The 20,420-nt window shown below is 43.1% G+C and overlaps 1 protein-coding gene across 7 annotated transcripts in view; it reads left to right on the top strand.

The window, feature by feature from the left end:
- The window catches only part of NSD3 (nuclear receptor binding SET domain protein 3), a 126,523-nt gene that overhangs the window by 90,709 nt on the left and 15,394 nt on the right, over nucleotides 1-20,420 (top strand). For all 7 annotated transcript variants that reach the window (XM_087706153.1, XM_087706157.1, XM_087706156.1 and 4 more), the window contains 6 exons: nucleotides 1,334-1,490; nucleotides 4,311-4,513; nucleotides 7,283-7,395; nucleotides 8,967-9,236; nucleotides 11,117-11,233; nucleotides 13,420-13,561. In XM_087706153.1, coding sequence (XP_087562279.1) covers nucleotides 1,334-1,490; nucleotides 4,311-4,513; nucleotides 7,283-7,395; nucleotides 8,967-9,236; nucleotides 11,117-11,233; nucleotides 13,420-13,561 — 1,002 coding nt within the window. The remainder of the gene's footprint in view (nucleotides 1-1,333; nucleotides 1,491-4,310; nucleotides 4,514-7,282; nucleotides 7,396-8,966; nucleotides 9,237-11,116; nucleotides 11,234-13,419; nucleotides 13,562-20,420) is intronic.

The following is a 20,420-nucleotide window of genomic DNA, read 5'->3' as shown; positions in this document are numbered from 1 at the left end:
TCTCTCTCTCTCTCAGCAAGAGGCAAGAGACGATCAATTATTTTGAGCCCTCTTTCATAGGTGCAGAAAATCTTACTAATGCATTGTCAAAGCCACCAAGTTTCCTTGCTTAGCATTGAAAAAAATCTGTGTGGTTTTATTTGTTTTGCTTGATTTTCATATCTTTTGGCATTCTGCTGTTTGGGTATCGTTTGGATGACTGGGGCTGTATTTCCTCTGAAATAACTTGCATACTTTTAAAATTGATTTGGGGATTTTTTTGGAATGACCCTTGCAATCCGAACATTTCGACTCAGTCGCATTTCATGGCAGAGGAAATATAGCAACAATGTTGTTGTTTTAAGTAACCTATAAAGCTTTGTAACAATCAGTGCAAATTACAGATTTTGAAGTCTATAGGTGGACAAAATTTTCTGACCGATTTGTAGAAAATAATCTACATTTCTCTGATTCGTTAAAAAAAAGTTTAAATGCTGCCTTCTAAATTATTGTGAGGATTCCCTTCAAGTGTAAATCCTCTACATTTTTAGATTTAATGACATCAAAGACTGAAAGAAAATCAATAGATAGCCTAAGAAACTATTTCTTAGTTTTCAGCCTTTTAACAAGTGAAATTCTTTTCTTGCTTCAAAAGTTTTTTGAACTTAGCACAGAAGTAAAATACCTAAAATACTTAAATGTACAAATTGATGCAGATGCACCAGTATTGTATATGCCAGGAAGGAAATACATAACCTCATAGTTTAAAAGATTGGTGATGCTTTTATCAGCTGAGACTATATATATAATATTTATAATGCTTCATTTTGAAGGGACAAGAATGATTTGGAATTCTAAAAATTTTGGATTTGTTTTGCTAATACGCTATTTTTTTAAAAAACAGAACAATATTGATCAACCTATAGGCTGATTTTACATGCACTAACTGATTGCTAAGGGATCAGGTCATGACAATGCAGATTTAAAACAAAATGTAGGTCTAGACTGTTGGGGATAATTAACTCCCTGAACAGTTTGTCATATTTAAAATACCAGCATTTGGAAAAGACACACCCGTCTAACTGTATTACCCAAATTGACAAAACAGAATGAGATCTATCCATTTAAGTTCTCCATCTAGCAAGTTGGTCTGATTGATTTTAATACCAACAAAACAAGTGCTTTAAATCCTGGCATTGTAATTCTGACCTAATCCTTTCATATTTTACCATTCATATTGGATGACATGGCAAACCCCAATGCCTAATGCATTTTTTTAAAAGAAAAAAAATCAGAGATGTGTGCACCACTTGTTTCCTTTAACTATAAAGTGAGCTCTGTTGTTGCCTTAAAGGTGGGAAGCTGTTGTGCTGTGAATCTTGTCCCGCATCCTTCCACCCGGAATGTCTTAACATAGAGATGCCAGGCGGCTCCTGGAACTGCAACGATTGCAAATCCGGCAAGAAGTTGCGATACAAGCAGATTGTTTGGGTCAAGCTTGGAAATTACAGGTACCTTAAAGCCAATGAACAATAATTATTTTCATCGTCATACCAGTGGTGGGATTCAAATTTTTACTACTGGTTCTGTGGATGTGGTGTGGCTTGGTGGGCGTGGCAGGGGAAGGATACTGTAAAATCTCCATTTCCTGTTGTGGTCCACTGGCAGCTGGCAGCAGAGTCGGACAGTGAGGAGGTTGGGGAGGAGCATGGGATAGGAGTCTGGGGAAGGCTCAGACAAGGGCTCTGCATCGGAGACAGAGAGGGAGGCCAGGGCTATCTGGGAGTTGTGTGCTGCCTCTGGAGCCTCTGGTGTTGGACATCAGTGAGGCAGAGGAACAGGGGGAGTCTATTCCCAGTGCACGCATGCGCAGAGCTGCCAGAAGGCAAGAACAGTTAAGACAAAAGGGACGATTCGAGAGTAAGGCTTGGAGATGATTGGCCCCTCCCATAAGACATAAAGGAGGAGCAAAGGCACACGAGCCTTTGCAGGAAGCAACTTTGTTTGTTCTGGTTGGTTTAAATTCTGAAGCTCTGTTTTGACTCTGTGCTCCGTATGGCCTTGCAAAGCTAATTGGCAATTAGGTCTTTGCCAGCGTTTCAAGGGAGATAAATGTGGGTGTTTATCAGCCTTATCATGAAGGATGGTGACAGACTTCTGTCGGACTCTCTACAAACTATTTGGGGCTCATTACGGGCTGTGAATGAACATAATTCACAGCCTTTGAAATAAAAAGGGGGGTTTGGGGACTAAGTGTGTGCTTTTTACTGTCTCAGGAAGCCTAGGTCAGAACATTGCCTCCCATTCAGCTGGAACTCGGGAGGCAGACAATAGATACGGGCGGGGCCAGTCACAGGTGGTATTTACCGGTTCTCTAAACCATTGGTATTGGTATTTATTCGATTTGTAGGCCGCCCTATTCCCCAAAGGGACTCAGGGTGGCTGAACAAAAACCAAGGGAAGGGGAACAAATACAAAAAGTAAGACAAACAGGACAGTGATACAACAATTTAAAAACACAGCAAGCACAACAAGTTCGAGTAGGGGGGGGGACTCAACCCCAGGCTTGCTGGGACAGCCAGGTCTTAACGGCTGTCCAGAAGGCCTGAAGGGTGGCGAGGGTCCGAATCTCCACGGGGAGCTCGTTCCAAAGGGCCGGAGCAGCCACAGAGAAGGCTCTCCTCCGGGTGGTCGACAGCCGGCATTGGCCGGCAGATGGAATTCGGAGGAGGCCTAATCTGTGGGATCTAATGGGTCTGTGGGAGGCAATTGGCAGGAGGCGGTCTCTCAAGTACTCCCAGAGTTGAAGTCCACAAGTCTTAAAGTTGCCAAGGTTGGAGACCACTGCTCTAAACTACTCAAAATTTCCGCTACCGGTGATCCAGAACTGGTCAGAACCTGCAGAATATCACCTGTGCATCATACGGGTGTTACAAAGTATAGTGACCCCAGATCCTTGATTTCAGAGACCTTGCCATTAGACTTATTTATTTATTTTTCAGAGGCTCACTTCTGACCTTAATTTTGATCATTTAACTTTTATCACATGAACCACGAACATACAGCCTTTGAGGTTGACGTAAAAAAGGCGTCTTGTGGGTCAGTTTGCTTCTTTTAACTTATTAGTAAAGTTTGTTTTGTTCACTTATTTTAGGTCCAATCATTTGAATGAGGATGTCAGTAGAGCTAACTTGACACAGAGTTTCATATATTCAACCTCATAACTGATGGGGGAATAATGGTGTAAGACTGTATTCATCATGATTTAACAACCCCCATAATCGCTTGCAGGGTGGAGTCTGGGTAACTGAATGCAGCTGAGTGTTTACTGGCCGGATGCCATTCCTGTCGTCAATGCGGAGCTTTGCTCAGCAGATATATTCTCATTGTGCCCAAAGAAAGAAATATGTGCCTCTACCTAGGATTGAATTCACAGCCTCCTGATTGTGAGGCGGCAGCTCCACCTCTAGTCCATCGTACTGCTCTGCTGTATAAGACTGTATTGAAGTAAACTAATCCAGCAGTCACCAACCAGTGGTCCATGAGAAAATTTTGGTGATCCGCAGAAAAATTATTTGCATGTTTTATATTGCACTAAATCAGGGGTCCTCAAACTACGGCTTCTGGGGCAGATACGTGCAATGAATGCTTGTGTTGCTGCAGAGAGTCTCCCTCTTTGGGGTCTACTTGTGCAGGTTGGAGGGGGGCAAAAATTCCGAGTTGGGGTCTGCTTCAGCCTCCTGGGGCTTTGGGCAAAGGCTGGAAGGAAGAGCCAGAGGGCCTCATTCCAGTGGGACTGCATCATGGCCTGGAACTGGCTGACCATCTCAGCCAGCTGAGCCTTAGGTGCCAATACCTGGCTTTGCACTCCAGCAGGTCTTCCCTCTGCTTGGAAAGCCTATGCTCATAGTCCTCAGTGAGGTGATTCAGCGGAGCCGCCTCCTCAGCCAGATCCAATTTGAACTGAGCTCTTTTGCCAACCCTTTCTCCTGGTGGTTGCTTAGCTCCAACAACTGCTTCCTGTTGGGGCCCTAAGGAGCCTGGGCAGGCGAGGAGTGGCGAGTATAGGCTGGCGAGGCACCCCTTACATGAGTGACATTGAGTTGGCCATGCCCACCCAGTCACATGACCACCTAGCCACGCCCACTCAGCCGATCATCTGCCTAATGATTTAAAATTATGAATTTAGTGGTCCCTGAGGTCCGAAAGGTTGGGGACCCCAGAACTAATCTAAGGGAGTTGGCTTGACAACTGAAATCTAAGCTAACTGCTTACTTTTCCAATTGTTCTCTCCTCCTGCCCTTACATCTACCCATCCCTCTTTCTCCTAGGTGGTGGCCAGCTGAGATATGCAATCCCAGATCTGTTCCTCTCAACATCCAAGGCCTCAAACATGATGTTGGGGACTTTCCGGTATTTTTCTTTGGTTCACATGATTACTACTGGGTGCATCAGGGGAGAGTCTTCCTCTACGTTGAAGGAGATAAAAGCTTTGCTGAAGGGCAGACTAATATTAACAAGACTTTCAAAAAAGGTAAATTGAAATTATTTCTACCGGCTAAGGCTCCACGTTTTGGGATCTCCATTGTCCCTGAATAGGGAAATGGTGCCTTGAAATTAAGAGGTTTTAGTTAATTAAACTCCATTTAATTCCATGTATGGAATTAACGTATAGGACGCGGTACCTCAGTGGCTAAGACACTGAGCTTGTTGATCAAAAAGGTCAGCAGTTCAGCGGTTTGAATCCCTAGCGCTGCGTAACGGAGTGAGGTCCCATTACTTGTCCCAGCTTCTGCCAACCTAGCAGTTCGAAAGTATGTAAAAATGCAAGTAGAAAAATAGGAATCACCTTTGGTGGGAAGGTAACAGCGTTCTGTGCACCTTTGGCACTTAGTCATGCTGGCCAAATAACCCCAGAGACGTCTTCGGACAGTGCTGGCTCTTCGGCTTTGAAACGGAGATGAGCAAACCCCCCCCCCCCCCAGAGTCGGGAACAACTAGTACAAATGTGCGAGGAGAACCTTTATCTTTACCTTTAATTCCATGTAAAATGCTTCTATTCTGCATATCGGAACTGTACATAATATCATTTCTGCAAGGATTTTCTATTTCATTTGAAAGAAACAAAATGATTATTCAAGCATTGGTTTAAAGAATAAAGGTTGTTGATTTTTTTTAAGGGCCCCACTGAGGAAAATGTGTGTGATAGATATAATTTGTAGAAATGCCATTCATCCTTCTTTTATCTGCATGCTGTTTTATGTGAAAGACAAATATCCTTTCCTTTTAAAACAAGCTTATGAGCACAGTGTTATGTCGGACTATTGAATTTAATTAAAACCTAAATCTGATATAAGATTAAGAATAAATACTATGCATTTTCCACTGAGGCACATTTAGTCTGTGGCAAACTAACAGAAGAAGAGTCTCGGGATCTCTTATAGGCCCAGAAATTTTTGAGGAGAAATTTTAATGCCTTATAAATGAATAATCCACCTCTCAAAAGATAATGTGGGAAATCAAGATGACAAGGCCTAAATTTTGTAATGGAATGTATGAATGACCTTGGGGAAAGAAAGGAGGAGATGCTGCCCAAGAAACAATCAAGGCAAGGAAGGCAGGAGCCTGCAGTCACTTAATGAGCAGAGGAAAAAAATTAGGAAAGGCCCACACTAATGAATCAAGTAATTAAAAGTGGAACAGGAAGTTTGTGCCTTCAGACTGACAGGATTTTGCCAATGTAGCCTCCCAATAACGCTGATGATGTTACCTAGTTTGGGTAATGAAACGTCTGCAAGAAAACAGCCACACTCAGAGAGCACCAAGGACCCCCCTCAGTCTTACAACAAAATAGAATTAATAGAATATAGAGAATAGAATAGTTGGAAGGGACCTTGGAACCCTACACCACTTCAGACAAATGGTTTTCCAATCTCTTCTTAAAAACTTCCAGTGTTGGAGCATTCACAACTTCTGGAGGCAAGTTGTTCCACTGATTAATTGTTCTCACTGTCAGGAAAGTTCTTAGTTCTAAGTTGCTTTTCTCCTTGATTAGTTTCCACCCATTGCTTCTTGCCTGTCCTCGGGTGCTTTGGAGATTAGTTACTTTGGAATTAGTTCATCATCATCATATATACATGTATGTATGTATGTATGTATGTATGTGAATTAGTTCATCTTGTGCTTCCTACCTGGTGTACCTGGAAGGAATAACATCAAATGAAAAGAAGGACTAGGGGAGACATGATAGCAGTGTTCCGATATCTCAGGGGTTGCCCCAAAGAAGAGGGAGCAAAGCTATTCTCCAAAGCACCTGAGAGTAGGACAAGAAGCAATGGGTGGAAACTAATGAAGGAGAGAAGCAACTTAGAACTGAGGAGGAATTTCCTGACAGTTAGAAGAATTAATCAGTGGAACAACTTGCCTCCAGAAGTTGTGAATGTTCCAAAACTGGAAGTTTTTAAGAAGATGTTGGATAACCATTTGTCTGAAGTGGTGTAGGGTTTCCTGTCCGAACATGGGGTTGGACTAGAAGACCTCCAAGGTCCCTTCCAACTCTAATTCTACTATAAATCTTGCAAGCCTGAAGGCACAAATCTCCCACCTCCACTTGTAAGAACTCAGTCCATTGGGGCTTCCCTAGGTTTCTTCTTCTGACCATTAAGTGATTGCAGGCTCCTGCCTGTTTTATCTGATTGTTTCCTAGGCAGCATTTCCTCCTGTCTCCATTCCAGGTCATCCATACATTCCATTACAAATGTGTCCCTAAATTCATTGCTTTTAAGTAGAGGCCAGGGCTAGACGCTTACTACCATATTTTTCAGAGTATAAGACGCACCAAGATTTTGAAGAGGCAAATGTTTTAAAAAAAGTTTTTGCACTCTGCAGACCTCCCCAAAACAGCCTGTTTTCCACAAAAATGGGCCCGTCCCGTCCCCCCCCCCCAATGGACATGAGTAGCCTTTAGGAGGCTTGTAGAGTGCTCCTGGGGGGTGGGGGCAAATTTGAGCAAAAATCACCCATTTTCCGCTCATTTCTGCCCTCCCAGGAGCACTCTGGAAGCCTCCTAAAGGCTCTGCACGGCCATTTTGGTGAAGGGGGTGACGTTTCAGGAGGCAAAAAATGCTGTATTCAGTGTATAAGACGCACCCAGATTTTCAGCCTCTTTTTTGAGGGAAAAAGGTACGTCTTATACTCTGAAAAATATGGTAATTGTTTAAATGAGTTTTGGTCTTTGTGGATCTCTGAATACAGTTGCTAATGCTAGATTTTTTTTTTCTGCTTTGGGGAAAAACTCATACAGCACTTGAAGAAGCTGCAAAACGCTTCCAGGAACTAAAAGCACAAAGAGAAAGTAAAGAAGCACTTGAGATTGAGAGGAATTCCAGAAAACCGCCTCCCTATAAACACATTAAAGTGAGTCCCTTGTATTGTGCGGCTGTGTGCATGTTTTGTGTGCAAAGCATATAGATGGATTTTAAGTGTGTTGCTTCTTAAATGTGAGGATATTTTATTTTTCTGTACGTATCGACTTTTAGCCTGTTTGTTTTGAAAAAATCTGGATCTGCTTTGAAACTGGAGAGTAGTGTATTGAGATTCCTTTTTCTGAGCTTAAGACTCATCACAGAGTCCTCTACTCTCATAAGATCTTTGATTCTGCTCACAAAATTTGTTATCAAATGGTAAATATTATTATTAACCACATTAACCATTAATGTGAGGGATCTTGGTACTTTCTGAGTTTGCTTGTTTTCTTGCAGATGTTTCATTACCTGTTCCAACCTAGGCTTCCCAAGAGAATGAAGCAAACTCCTTGTCATGAAAAAGAAACCCCCTTTTATTAATTTACCGTGAATTCTGCTCATTCACATCCAGCAAAGTCTTTCCAGGGAGGATTTACAGTCACAGACCGTCTCTGGCTTGGAGAGATGACAGGCCGATATCTGCAAAACTTGGCAAGGAGTCTTGGAGAGTCACGAACCAATTAAGGGAACTCATGGTCTCCTGCAAACTCCACTCCCCTTTCTTTCCTCTTTTATTTCCTCTGAGAAGGGCCATTCATCGTCCACCTGTGGCTTTACTCCCAAGTTCTCCCTTGTTCTTTAGCTGTTCCCTTTGCCTGGCAACTCTGCACATGCGCACACTGGGAACAGGCTCCAGCTGTTCTTCTGCCTCACTTATGTCTGACTCTGAAGGCAGCTACTAACTGGCATACAGCCCTGGCCTCCTCTCTGCCTCTGACACAGAGCCCTCATCAGAGCCTTCCCCAGACTCCAGGACTGGCCCACGTTCCTCCCCAAACTCTTCACTGTCCGAATCAGCTGCCAGCTCTGCTGGCCGGCCACTGAAACCTCCAGGAAGGCTTCAGCCAGGTTCACTTCAGGATTGACAGATATCTTGCCTGTCTGTGTGGGTGGGGACCCTCTTAGAGATTATTTGGTTGGGCTGTTTACTGATGGCTCTTTGGCACTTTCTTGATTGGGATATGGTTTACTTGATTTTTGGCCTGAAGTTGACAGACAGCAAACAGCACTAGCACTGATGATGTTACCTAGTTGGGTCATGAAACATCTGCAAGAAAACAAACAAGCTCAGAGAGCAGCAAGGAACCTTCCTTTCAACCCTGAGCCATGAATATTCTTCTTTATTGTGAACTAATGTTCTATCTGTGTCCTTCATTCAGTTTATAGTCTTTACTGTCTGTGTGAGTGGGGGTGGCTTAGAGATTCTTTGGTTGGGCTGTTTACTGACGACTCTTTGGCAGTTTGTTGATTGGGGTATGGTATATTTGATTGTTGGTCTGAGGTTAACAGACAGCAAACAGCACTCCCTTACTAGCACTGATGATGTTACCTAGTTGGGTCCTGAAACATCTGCAAGAAAGCTCAGAGAGCAGCATGGAGCCCTCCTTTCAACCCTCAGCCACGGAGATTCTCCTTTATGGTGAACTAATGCTCTGCCTGTGCCTTTCGTTCTGCATCCTACAGTCCAACAAAGTGGTCGGAAAAGTCCAGATCCAAGTGGCAGACCTGTCCGAAATCCCACGGTGTAACTGTAAGCCAGCAGACGAGAATCCTTGTGGCCTGGAGTCGGAGTGCTTAAATCGGATGCTGCAGTACGAATGTCACCCTCAGGTTTGCCCCGCGGGAGAACGCTGCCAAAACCAGTGCTTTACCAAAAGACTCTATCCAGAAGCGGAAATCATAAAAACGGACCGACGGGGATGGGGTCTACGGACTAAACGGAACATTAAAAAGGTAGCCAGAAGCTTGTTTAGTTTTTGATTTTTTTAAAAAAATATATTTTTTATTCTCTTACATACCTTTTTAAGTATACAATCACATAATTGTTATTCTTCTTTACATTTGTCATTCTTGTACATTTGTTATTTCATTTAATAGGTTATAATATACAGTTTGGGTTGCTTTATTTACCATCCCTTCTGCCTGTTATAACATCACCTTATTTTCCCTTTCTTTTCTCCCTCCCTCCCTTCTCTACTTCTTTCTTCCTTCCTCCTCTCCTGCCACTTCCTTCTTCCCTTCCCTTTCCCCTACTCCTACTCTTCCTCTTCCCCTTCCTACCCTCTCTTTCTCTCCCTTCCATCCGCCTCTCCTTACCTCTTTCTTCTTTCCTCCATCTTCCTCTCGTTCTCTCCTCCTCTCTCCCTTTCTTTTTCTGTTATTATAGGTGTCTCTTTCAAATCTCAGTTTATGTTCCTTGGGATGGTATTTACGCAAACCCAAATATAATTTAGTGTCATTTCTTAATCCTTTTCCTTCGCTGATCTATCCTAACTATGTTTCCCCCCCCCCCTTTATATCTCTCTCTCGAATATATAAGCTTGCTTGGTTTTTGAATGGGTTACCTATTCCTTTATATTCTTTAAAAATCAAATGAAGGCAGGAAGATTAAAAAGCAAGACAGAATGAAAGGGGAGAAAAAAATGCTGCTTTATGACATTTCTCATTTTTTACACAAATGTAAAATAATATAAACACACACAGCTAAGCATCACTGATAAAGTTTAGCTAGGTTCTTAGAATCTGGAATTCTTTTATTATTAACTTTAAAAGATCTATATGCAATCAATTCTTTGTGTGGCTTTAGAATGATGACCAACGATTATTAGGTTATTCTTTAAAAATAATGATTCAAGTAAAACATGACAATAAAACTGAAAAAAGCCTGAAGGTATATGTACACTTTAATTCTCCCCCCTTCCCTATATTCTAGTAAGGAGGTGACTTGTTTCACCAAAAATTTTATTGTTAAAAACAGTCAAGCCACCGCACAAAAGTTGCTTGAACTATCAACACAAAATAAAATCTTATGAAATTCCTTCTTCTCATAGTCTTGTAGTGGCAGACTCTGTTTTCTAATGTGAAGGCTGACGACTAACCGAAACAAAGGAATTCCAGTGATTTCATTTCTTAATGTATACATATGTTTTTAACTACTTAAAATATTTCCATGACAACATACACTTAATTTGGTTTCTCGAAAAAAGCAATTGCTTACCAATTTATGCACAATTTTTGTTTCCAAGTGAGTTTCCCTCACAATTTCTCTGTTATCTAATTGCATGTTTGTACTATTATTGCATATTTCATATTTTCTTTAGTCCCGAGGGTCAGAGGCAGTGGTGGAATTCAAAACTTTTTACTACCGGTTCTGTGGGTGTGGCTTGGTGGGCATGGCAGGAGTAGGATACTGCAAAATCCCCATTCCCTCTCCACCCCACTAACCTGTTTTCCAGCTCCGTTCTCCTGTTCAGGGCAATAAAAGAAGAACAGCTGGGAGGGAGCGGGGGTGGGGCCAGCCTATTTGCCAGTTCTCCAAACTACTCACCGTGCACCCGCACAGAACCGTCCCCTCTCTCCCGCCCCCTCCACCGGTCCACAAAGCTGAAAATGTTGGGGAACTCTGTTCTATAATAGTGTGTCTCAGTCTGGACCACTTTAAGATGGGCAGACTTCAATTCTGAGAATTCCCAAGTCACGGCTAGTTGGAGAATTCTGGTAGTTGAAAGTCCACACATCTTAAAGTATCCCAGGTTGAGAAATACAGCTCTATAGTATAATGCTCCCCGTTTACAAGTCCATTTCTCTGTTTTGATTTTTTTTTCTTCTTTTAGGGTGAATTTGTCAATGAATATGTTGGTGAATTAATTGACGAGGAAGAGTGCAGATTGCGAATTAAGCGTGCCCATGAGAACAGCGTGACCAATTTTTATATGTTAACTGTTACAAAGGTAAAAGGATGCTGTGTGTGTATGTATGTGTTTTATGTCATTCTTGCATCAGAGCTATTCTAGTTTTGACACCTGTGAAAATGACAGTCACATTTCTGCATGAGAAATCCACCAGCAAAACCTGAGTTAGATTATCAAGAGTTTCAAATGAAAGCAGCTGGTCACTCTATAACCTTCCTGCAGGGATTATAAAAACAGAAATGGGGTTTAGAACATAGAATATTAGAGTTGGAAGGGGCCTTAGAGGTCTTCTAGTCCAACCCCCTACTTGAGCAGATGATCTGATACCATTTGAGATAAATGGCTATCCAGTCTCTTTTTTTAAAAAAGCCTCCAGTGATGGAGCACCCACAACTTCTGGAGGCAAGCTGTTCCATTGGTTGATTGCTGTCACGGCTCTCCTTATTTCTAGTTTTTTTAGATATGAGAACCACATGGAAATAAAAACCAAGAATGTTTCAAGAGACTCTTCGTTCAGACTGAGTTGTAAGAGTGGTTTCTGCATTGCACAAAATGTAACTGGGGGAGGGAAGAGTTGAAACAGGAGAAAATAGGCCTCAGCAAATGAATGGATCCCAATCCTTCTCTCCATTTCCTTAAAACTACCAGTTATTAGGCTTCAGGCTAAAGCAGGGGTCTCCAGACTTGACAAATTTAAATTAAAGGATTCTGGGAGTTGAAGTTCACAAGTCTTATATTTTACCAAGTTTGGAGAGCCCCATGCTAAAGGGAATGTTGCCTCTTTTCAGCCCGAATCCAGGGGTGGGATTCAGCCAATTCGGACTGGTTCGAGTAAACCGGATGTTAATTTTGCATCCGGTTTGCCGAACCGGTTGTTGCAAGGACCAAATGGCCTGTTCATCATGCCAGATAAGTGCAGAACCTGCATGGAGGCTCTAAGAGGGTGAAAAATGGGCTTCCCGGAAGTCTGGAAATGGACTCGTTTCAGGCCTCCGGAGCCAGGGGGAAGCCATTTTCACCTTTCCAGTCGAGGAAAACCTCCGCTATGGTGCAGGAGGCTGAGTAGGCCATGACCACGCCCTCCATGACCATGCCTACCCAGCAACCAGGACAGAGAATTGGTTGCTAACATTTTTCAATCCCACCCCTGCCCGAATTCTGTCTTGAACCAATGATGAACGATGGTTCAGCAATGTCCTAAATTTTGGCTCACCCCTTAGAGGCAGGCAAGGTCAAGAAAGAAGGCCACCGGCAGGCTAACTGGTTGAACTAAACCTTGAAAGTCTGTCTCTGTAGCCCATCTTAGATCAAACAAAGTCAAGATAAAGGTTTTTTTCTCATGTTTTCTTTTCCCCCTGAGATATTTTGGAAACTGCTTCCTTAACAGTTTGTTCATCTTTTCCCCAATTCCAGGCCAGGTTGACAGTGCATCACCCTTCAAGTCTAGGGAGTCAAAATATGTGCATGGGGTGAAAACAAAAACTAGTGTTTTTTTTTAACCTGAAATAAAATTCTTATCACCAGGTGGGCATTATTCTGTCTTTCCTCTTCTCTCTTTTGGGTGCCTGGGATGTCTTTAATGTAAGCCAGACTTTACTAATAATATATGGAACAGTAGTAGCAATTGCTTTGTGCCACTCCTACCTAACTCGCTAACCAGACAAAACAGGAGTTTTTAACTCCCCTATTTCCGCAGAATGTTTTGGCTTGCCAATTTTTGTGACTGAGGCTGCAATGTCAGAAGCTGAATTTCTGCTCCTGTATCAATGTTCATTTTTGCAGCAGAAGCATCAACATAGACAGACATGATAGCAGTATTCCGATATCTCAGGGGTTGCCACAAAGAAGAGGGAGTCAAGCTATTATGCAAAGTACCTGAGTGCAGGACAAGAAGCAATGGGTGGAAACTAATCAAGGAGAGAAGCAAGCTAGAACTTAAGGAGAAATTTCCTGACAGAACAATTAATCAATGGAACAACTTGCCTCCAGAGGTTGTGAAGGCTCCAACACTGGAAGTTTTTAAGAAGAGATTGGACAAACATTTGGGTTTCCTGTCTAAGCAGGGGACTGGACTAGAAGACATCCAAGGTCCCTTCCAACTCTTATTCTATTCTATTCTATATTCTATTGTATATTTCCTATTTTATTCTACTCTACTCTACTCTATCCTAGTTTATTCTTTAAGAGGCATGGTGTTAATTACTGCATCCTTTGTCTTCTCCAAGGACCGCATAATAGATGCTGGACCAAAGGGAAACTACTCTCGCTTCATGAACCACAGCTGCAACCCCAACTGTGAAACCCAGAAGTGGACAGTGAATGGAGACGTCCGGGTGGGACTCTTTGCTTTATGTGATATTCCTGCAGGTAAATTGTCTTCTGAACATTCCCCTTTGCCTTTGGAAGTGAGGGTGGCTATTTTGACCTCTGCGTTGCCTTTTTTTTTTTTTTTTTAAATCTAAGAGGCCTTTGTTTTGTTTTTTGTCTATGGAGATTCCCAGTCATCCAGGTCATGGTTGTCCCAAAAGTGCTTTTTCAGAAGGCAACTGGACTTTGTTTTCCCCTTGAAAGCGTGTTCTTCCGGTGAGACCAGTCTATCAGGGCAACCTGGTCTATCCAAATATGGGATGGAGCATACTGCTTCCGCTTTCGCCTTTCAGCTGTAATCCAGGAGCAGGGGTGGGCTTCAAAAATTTTAGCAAGGGGTTCTCTGCCAGGTTGCTGGGTGGGCATAGCCATGGTTGGCATGGCCTAGTTGGCCTCCTGCACCACAGTGTGTGGGGGGGGAGGACTCCGGAGGCTTTCCTCGAGCCTCCGGGAGAGCGAAAATGGCCGCTCCAGGCTCCGGAGGCTCTTCCTGAACATCTGTTTTTTTGCCCTTCCCAAGCCTCCACGCATGCCCTGCACTTACCTGCATCCAAAATGGGCCACCTGGGGACTCCTAGGAGGGGCGGGGCAGGGTGGGCGGGGCCAGCCAGGAGTGGGATTTCGTGGTTCTCCAAACTGCATAGAATCTTCGTTAGAGGTTCTCCCAAACCCCTGCGAACCCCCAGCAGCCCCCACCACTGGCAGTCGCTTCCGTGACAATCTTTTTTTATGTGAAATTTCAAATCGTACTGACAACAAAAGGAAGGGAGACTAGTATAGCTATTTCAAGCAGTTTAGCTCTCATCAGGTAGCCATACCCTTCTGGGATTCGAACCCTGGCCGCTTGCATATTAAGCAGATGTATTGACCTCAAGGCCACAGACTCCCCTCGCTTTGTCGGCTGAAGAGAGATTAAGTGTTTTTCCGATGAGACTGGTCTATCAGGGGAATCTACCCAAATATGAGGTGGAGCATTCTTCTTCCGCTTTTGCCTTTCCGTGAAGACGTTTCGCTTCTCATCCAAGAAGCTTCTTTAGCTCTCAGAGCTGAAGAAGCTTCTTGGATGAGAAGCGAAACGTCTTCAAGGGAAAAAACACAAAGTCCAGTTGCCTTTTGAAAAAGCACTTTTTGGGGGACAGTCCTTTGTTTTGTATAACTCTCATAATGCTACTATCAATCTCTGCATTGTCTCCTCCCTTCTCCTCCTGCCCAGGAATGCAGGCAGCATGTGGCCTAGTTGTCGTTTCCACGCTTGGTGCTCCTGGATTCCTTCCAGTTCTTTTTCCTCAATTTGACCTGGATAGGGATATTCTCTGAAGTCTTCTGTTTTCAGGCTTTACGCTGCCTCTTAGTTCTTTTTGCTGCTGCTGTTGTTGTTGTTGTTGTTGCTCATTCACAGCCTCTTGATAAACATGTTCTCCGAACATTTTGAAAAACATCTCTGTACATAGTTCAGGCCTCTGTCTTTTTGTCCATACTGACTCTGCCCCTGGGACTGGATGGAAAAAAACGGAACTGTTTCCCAGGGCAAATCAAGCAAACGGGAAAAGCTTGTATTTGCAGAAATAATTCACTAAGGAGAAATTTCCTGACAGTGAGAACAATTAATCAGTGGAACGACTTTTCTCCAGAAGGTGTGAATGGTCCAACGCTGGACGTTTTTAAGAAGATGTTGGATAACCATTTGTCTGAAGTAGTGTGGGGTTTCCTGCTTGAGCAGGGGGTTGGAGTAGAAGAACTCCAAGGTCCCTTCCAACTCTGTTATTCTATTCTATTTTATTCTATTCTATTCCATCTCGTGTTCTGTTCTGTCTATTCTATCCTCTTCTATTGCATCTCCTATCCCCGGGATGGCGAACCTATGGCACGCAAGCCACAGGTGGCACGTGGAGCCATTTGTCAGGGCACACAAGGTGTTGCCTATCAGCTAGCCAGCGCGCATGTACTTGCTGGCCAGCTGACTTCAGCTTTTTTAAAAGCCATTTTTCAGCCTCCCCAGACTCCAGAGGCTTTATAGGAGCCTGGGGAGGGCGAAAAGAGCCTTCTCCCACACTGAAGGCCCTTCAGAGGTTTCAGGAGCTTCCCTGAAGCCTCCGGAACGCAAAAAAACGGCCCTATGACCAAACTGGAAGTTCAGGAACGGACTTCCAGTTTGCTCGTAGGGTTGGTTTAAGCCCTCCGGAGACTTCAGGGACCTTCAGGAGGCTTTTAAGCCTCCTGAGGACTAAAAAGAACCCTACCAGAAGTCACTTAAGGGTGAAACCGACCCTGCGAGCAAACCGGAAGTGACTTCCGGTTTGTTCGTAGGGTCCTTTTTAGTCCTCCGGAAGCTTCAGGTCCCTGAAGCCTCCGGAGGGGTGGGGGAAGGGCTGTTTTCGCCCTCCCCAGGCTGCTATAAAGCCTCTGGACCCTGGGGAGGGCAAAAAAAGCATATAAAAATGGGGGGGGAGCACTTCTCATGCGCGCATGCGCACTGGGATGTGTGTCGTGCGTTGCATTATGGGTACGGCATGCCCATGCACAATCCCCCTGCGCTCTCCCCCTTATGACATGCGAGCCAAAAAAGGTTCACCATCGCTGTCCTATCCTATCCTATCTTATCCTATCTCCTATCCTATCCTATCCTAGTCTGTTCTGTTCTCTTCTGTTCCATCTCGTATTCTGTTTTGTTCTATTCTATTCTATTCCATCTCCTATCCTATCCTACCCTATCTTATCCTACCCCATATTCCAGCGATGACAAACATTTTTTGGCTCACGTGCCATAAGTGGGGGGAGCACAGGGGGGGTCGTGTGCAGGCATTCTGCACCCATAATGCAATGTGTGACACACACCCCATGTGCGACCTCCCATTTTTTGCATGCTTTTTTCGCCCTCCCCAGGGTCCAGAGGCTCTATAGGAGCCTGGGTAGGGTGAAAACAGCCTCCCCTGCCCCTCTGGAGGCCCTCCGGAGGCTTCAGGAGGCTTCGCTGAAGCCTCCAGAGCAGTCAAAATGACCCTCTGAGCAAACCGGAAGTCACTTCCGGTTTGCTCGTAGGGTGGTTTTTAGTCCTCCGAAGGCTTCAGGGACCTTCAGGAGGCTTCCCTGAAGCCTCTGGAGCACTTAAAATGACCCTCTGAGCAAAGCGGAAGTCGGTTCCTGAACTTCCAGTTTGCCCATAGGGCCAGTTTTTTGCACAGGGAAGCTCATGAAGCCTCCGGAGCCTGGGTATGGCGAAAAATGGCTTTAAAAAAGGGTGAACTCAGTTGACAGGGCAGCGCCTCATGTGCCCTGACAAATGGCTCCGCGTGCCACCTGTGGCCCGCGTGCCATATGTTCGCCATCCCGGCCCTATTCTATTCTATTCCATCTCATGTTCTGTTCTATTGTTATGTTCTATTTTATTCTATACTATTCTATTCCATCTCCTATACAATCCTATCCTAGTCTGTTCTGTTCTATTCTATTCTATTCTATTCTATTCTTCTCTTCTATTCCATATCCTATCCTATCTTATCCTATCCCCTATTCTCTTCTCTTCTATTCCATATCCTATTCTGTTCTGTTCTATTCAATTCTTCTTTTCTATTCTATTCCATTCCATCTCCTACCCTATCCTAGTCTGTTCTGTTCTGTCTATTCAATTCTTCTCTTTTCTTCTATTCCATTTCTTATCCTATCTTATCCTATCCCCTATTCTATTCTATTCTATTCTATTCTATTCTATTCTATTCCATCTCCTATCCTACCCTAGTCTCTTCTGTTCTGTTCTATTCTACTCCATTCCATCTAGTATTCTATTCTAGTATAATCTTTATTGTCATTGTACTTAAATACAACAAAATTGGTTTTAACCTCACTGGTGCAAAATTATAACAGAAACAAAAAAAATAAAGAAAAAGAAAAAAAACTAGCGTGTGCATGGAGTGATTGTGGTTGTATTTAAAAGTCTCACAGCCCAAGGATAGAAACTATCTTTAAACCTGTTTGTTCTGCTGGCTATACTTTGATACCTTCTGCCTGATGGTAGAAGTGCAAAGAGATTCTATTCCTTCTGAAAGAGAAAGCAAACACATAGAATAATCAGGTGAGAAGGGACCTTGGAGGTCTTCTAGTCCAGCCCTCCATTCAAAGGCTCAATTCAATGATGGCCTCAAATGGAAAGCTCTTGAGGTGATAAGCAATGTGCTTACGTATGAAAAGTTCTTCATCTGTGACAGTTTTGGCCAGATGCAGGAGGCAGCTCAAATTTTTCTTCCTCTGGCATAAGTATGCTTGTTTGTAGAAGCAAAACCAAATTGAAATGAATAGTCAGATCGAAAGATTTATACTTGCCAGCTTTTATTGCACAAAATGTTTTCCTGTTTTGAAATGCTGAGGGAGATTGACCATGACCTCTCCCAATAGGATTACATCTGGGTATTATGGTTTGTTGCACAGCCAGCCATATGTTTAGATTGGATTTGGCATTTTGATCCATCAATCAAGCCATTCCCAAGGACTTGGGTTAGACAGATGTGGTGGTTTGATGATGTCAAAGGTGGTGTCACAGAATATGAGTTATTCCAAGTAAAAGCTGCCTTTTGCAATTGACTGACGTTAACATTCCCATTGTTGATGATGTTCTAATGGTGCTCCAGATGTTTTGGGATTGCACCCAAGGCCCCTATTTCTATTGGTAATATCTTCCCTTTCTTTTGCCACAGTTGCTCTACTTCTGTTTCCAGGTTTTTATATTTTCTCCAGTTCTCTCTCTTCTTTTTTGATGTCTCCGGGGATATAATAATAACCCAAGGAGGATTATTGTCATTATTATTTAGATTCAAAACAGATCTGGATGGCTTACAGCTAAAGAATAGAAAACAATAAAGAGAAAATCCTATGCACCCAACCCTACTGCATGTAATGAAAACAACTTTATTAATGTCATGAGGAAGGAAAGAATGTAACAGTTTCATCCCTATCTTCTCGAGGTTTTCTTTCTTTCTTCTTCTCTTCCTCTCCTTCTATTCTTCTTCATCTTCTTTTTCCTCCTCCTCCTCCTTTTTCCCCTTCCTCCTCCTCCTCCTCTTCCTCCTCCTCCTCCTCTTCATCATCTTTTTTCCCTCTTCGTCTTCCTCCTCCTCCTAAAAGTGGCTTAGATCAGGACTCTCCAAACTTGGCAACTTTATGACTTGCGGACTTCAAATCCCAGAAATCTTCCGCCAGCCCAACAAACCTAATCAAGTAACAGTCATAAGACTCCACATGGAAAAAAACACAATATAACCAAAAAAACAAAATACCAAGCCCAAAACAAAAAAGAATAAAAAAGAACAAGCAGTGGCACAAATTCAGTTAAAAACACTCTCCACAATACAGCAGTTTCATTTTAAACCGCTTTCTGAAAACCAACAAGCAAAGAAACTGAACTGGTCTCCCCTGGGAAATTGTTGCAGTGCATTGATGTCACCATGGAGAAATAGTACTTCCTGCTTTTGCTTCCCTTCACTTCTCAGAAGGGTGGGGGCCGTGACGATTTTCTTCCTAAATCTGTGTCTCATAACTGATGTTTTTTTTCCCCTCAGGAACACTTTCCACTTTTAAAAAATGATGGAAGTTTCTTCCCCTCCCCTCCAAGAACCATTTGTTTAGGTTACATTGATTAATATTTACCATATTAAAAATTGAAACAGACACATTTGTAGAACATTTATTGAATGAATCATCAAACCAAATTAACCCCATTAGATTATGACACAAATAAAATATTTTAATGGAAAAAGAGGATGTATGTTAAATCATAAATATGAAAGATGTTTATTGGGATGTAATTATCAATACCAGCAAATATTAAATGAAGTGTGCTCAGATGCTAAAATACCCCACGTAAATTAATTGGAGAGAGTGGAAAGGAAAGGTAGCGGTAAGGAGAAAGAGAGGAGACAGGAGAGAGGGAAAGTAGAAGGGAGAGGAGAAGTAGGAGATAAAGAAGAAGTGGAAAGAGGAGAGAGGAGAAGGAGAGAGGAAGGGGAAGTAGGGAAGAGAGGGATGGCAGAAGGAAGAGACCGCCTCCTGCCGATTACCTCCCTTCGACCGATTAGATTGCACAGATTAGGCCTCCTCCGAGTTCCATCCGCCAGTCAGTGCCGACTGGCGACTACGCGGAGGAGAGCCTTCTCAGTAGCAGCTCCGACCCTTTGGAACGACCTCCCCGTGGAGATTCGCACCCTCACCACCGTCCAGACCTTCCGCACAGCCCTTAGGATCTGGCTATCCGGTCAGGCCTGGGGATAAGATTCTAATTCGCCCCACCCGAATGTTGAATGAAAGTTGCGTTTTATTGTTTTATTTTTTATTTATGCACTGTCTTATGTTTTTGTTTTGCACCCCCTTCCCATGTATTGTAAGCCGCCCTGAGTCCCCTCAGGGAAAAGGGCGGCCTATAAATCATAAATAAAATCCTAAAAATCCTAAATCCTAAAGGAAGAAAGGAGGTAGGGAGGAGGAGTGAGGGAGAGGAAATAGGATGGCAGTGAAACAGGTATAATATGGTGTATTGAAAACAAAAGAGCGAATGACAGCTGTTCTGGGTTGAGGGAATGATATAATGGACAATATTAAAAAATTCTGTTCAGATGTAATGGTATACTTGTGGTTATATGTATGAAATTAAAATAAAAAACTCTCAAAAAATATTTTAATAGGGAAAAAAATCCTATTTTTAACTTTAAAAAAAAGAATGATAACAGTGAGGGGGTTTTGGTGCTCTCTGAGCTTGCTTATTTGTTTGGAGCCCCAAATTCATTCTTTCCCTATCCAAATTAGCATGTATCAGTCCTAGTTTGGGTAATAGAATTCTTTATTCTTTATTGGCCAAGTGTCAGACACACAAGCG

This window comes from Thamnophis sirtalis, unplaced genomic scaffold (assembly GCF_051295495.1).
Source record: "Thamnophis sirtalis isolate CommonGarterSnake01/CBP01778 unplaced genomic scaffold, rThaSir2_p1.2 scaffold_2, whole genome shotgun sequence".
NCBI classification, from domain to species: domain Eukaryota; kingdom Metazoa; phylum Chordata; class Lepidosauria; order Squamata; family Natricidae; genus Thamnophis; species Thamnophis sirtalis.
This window is presented reverse-complemented; position numbering and strand designations above follow the sequence as displayed.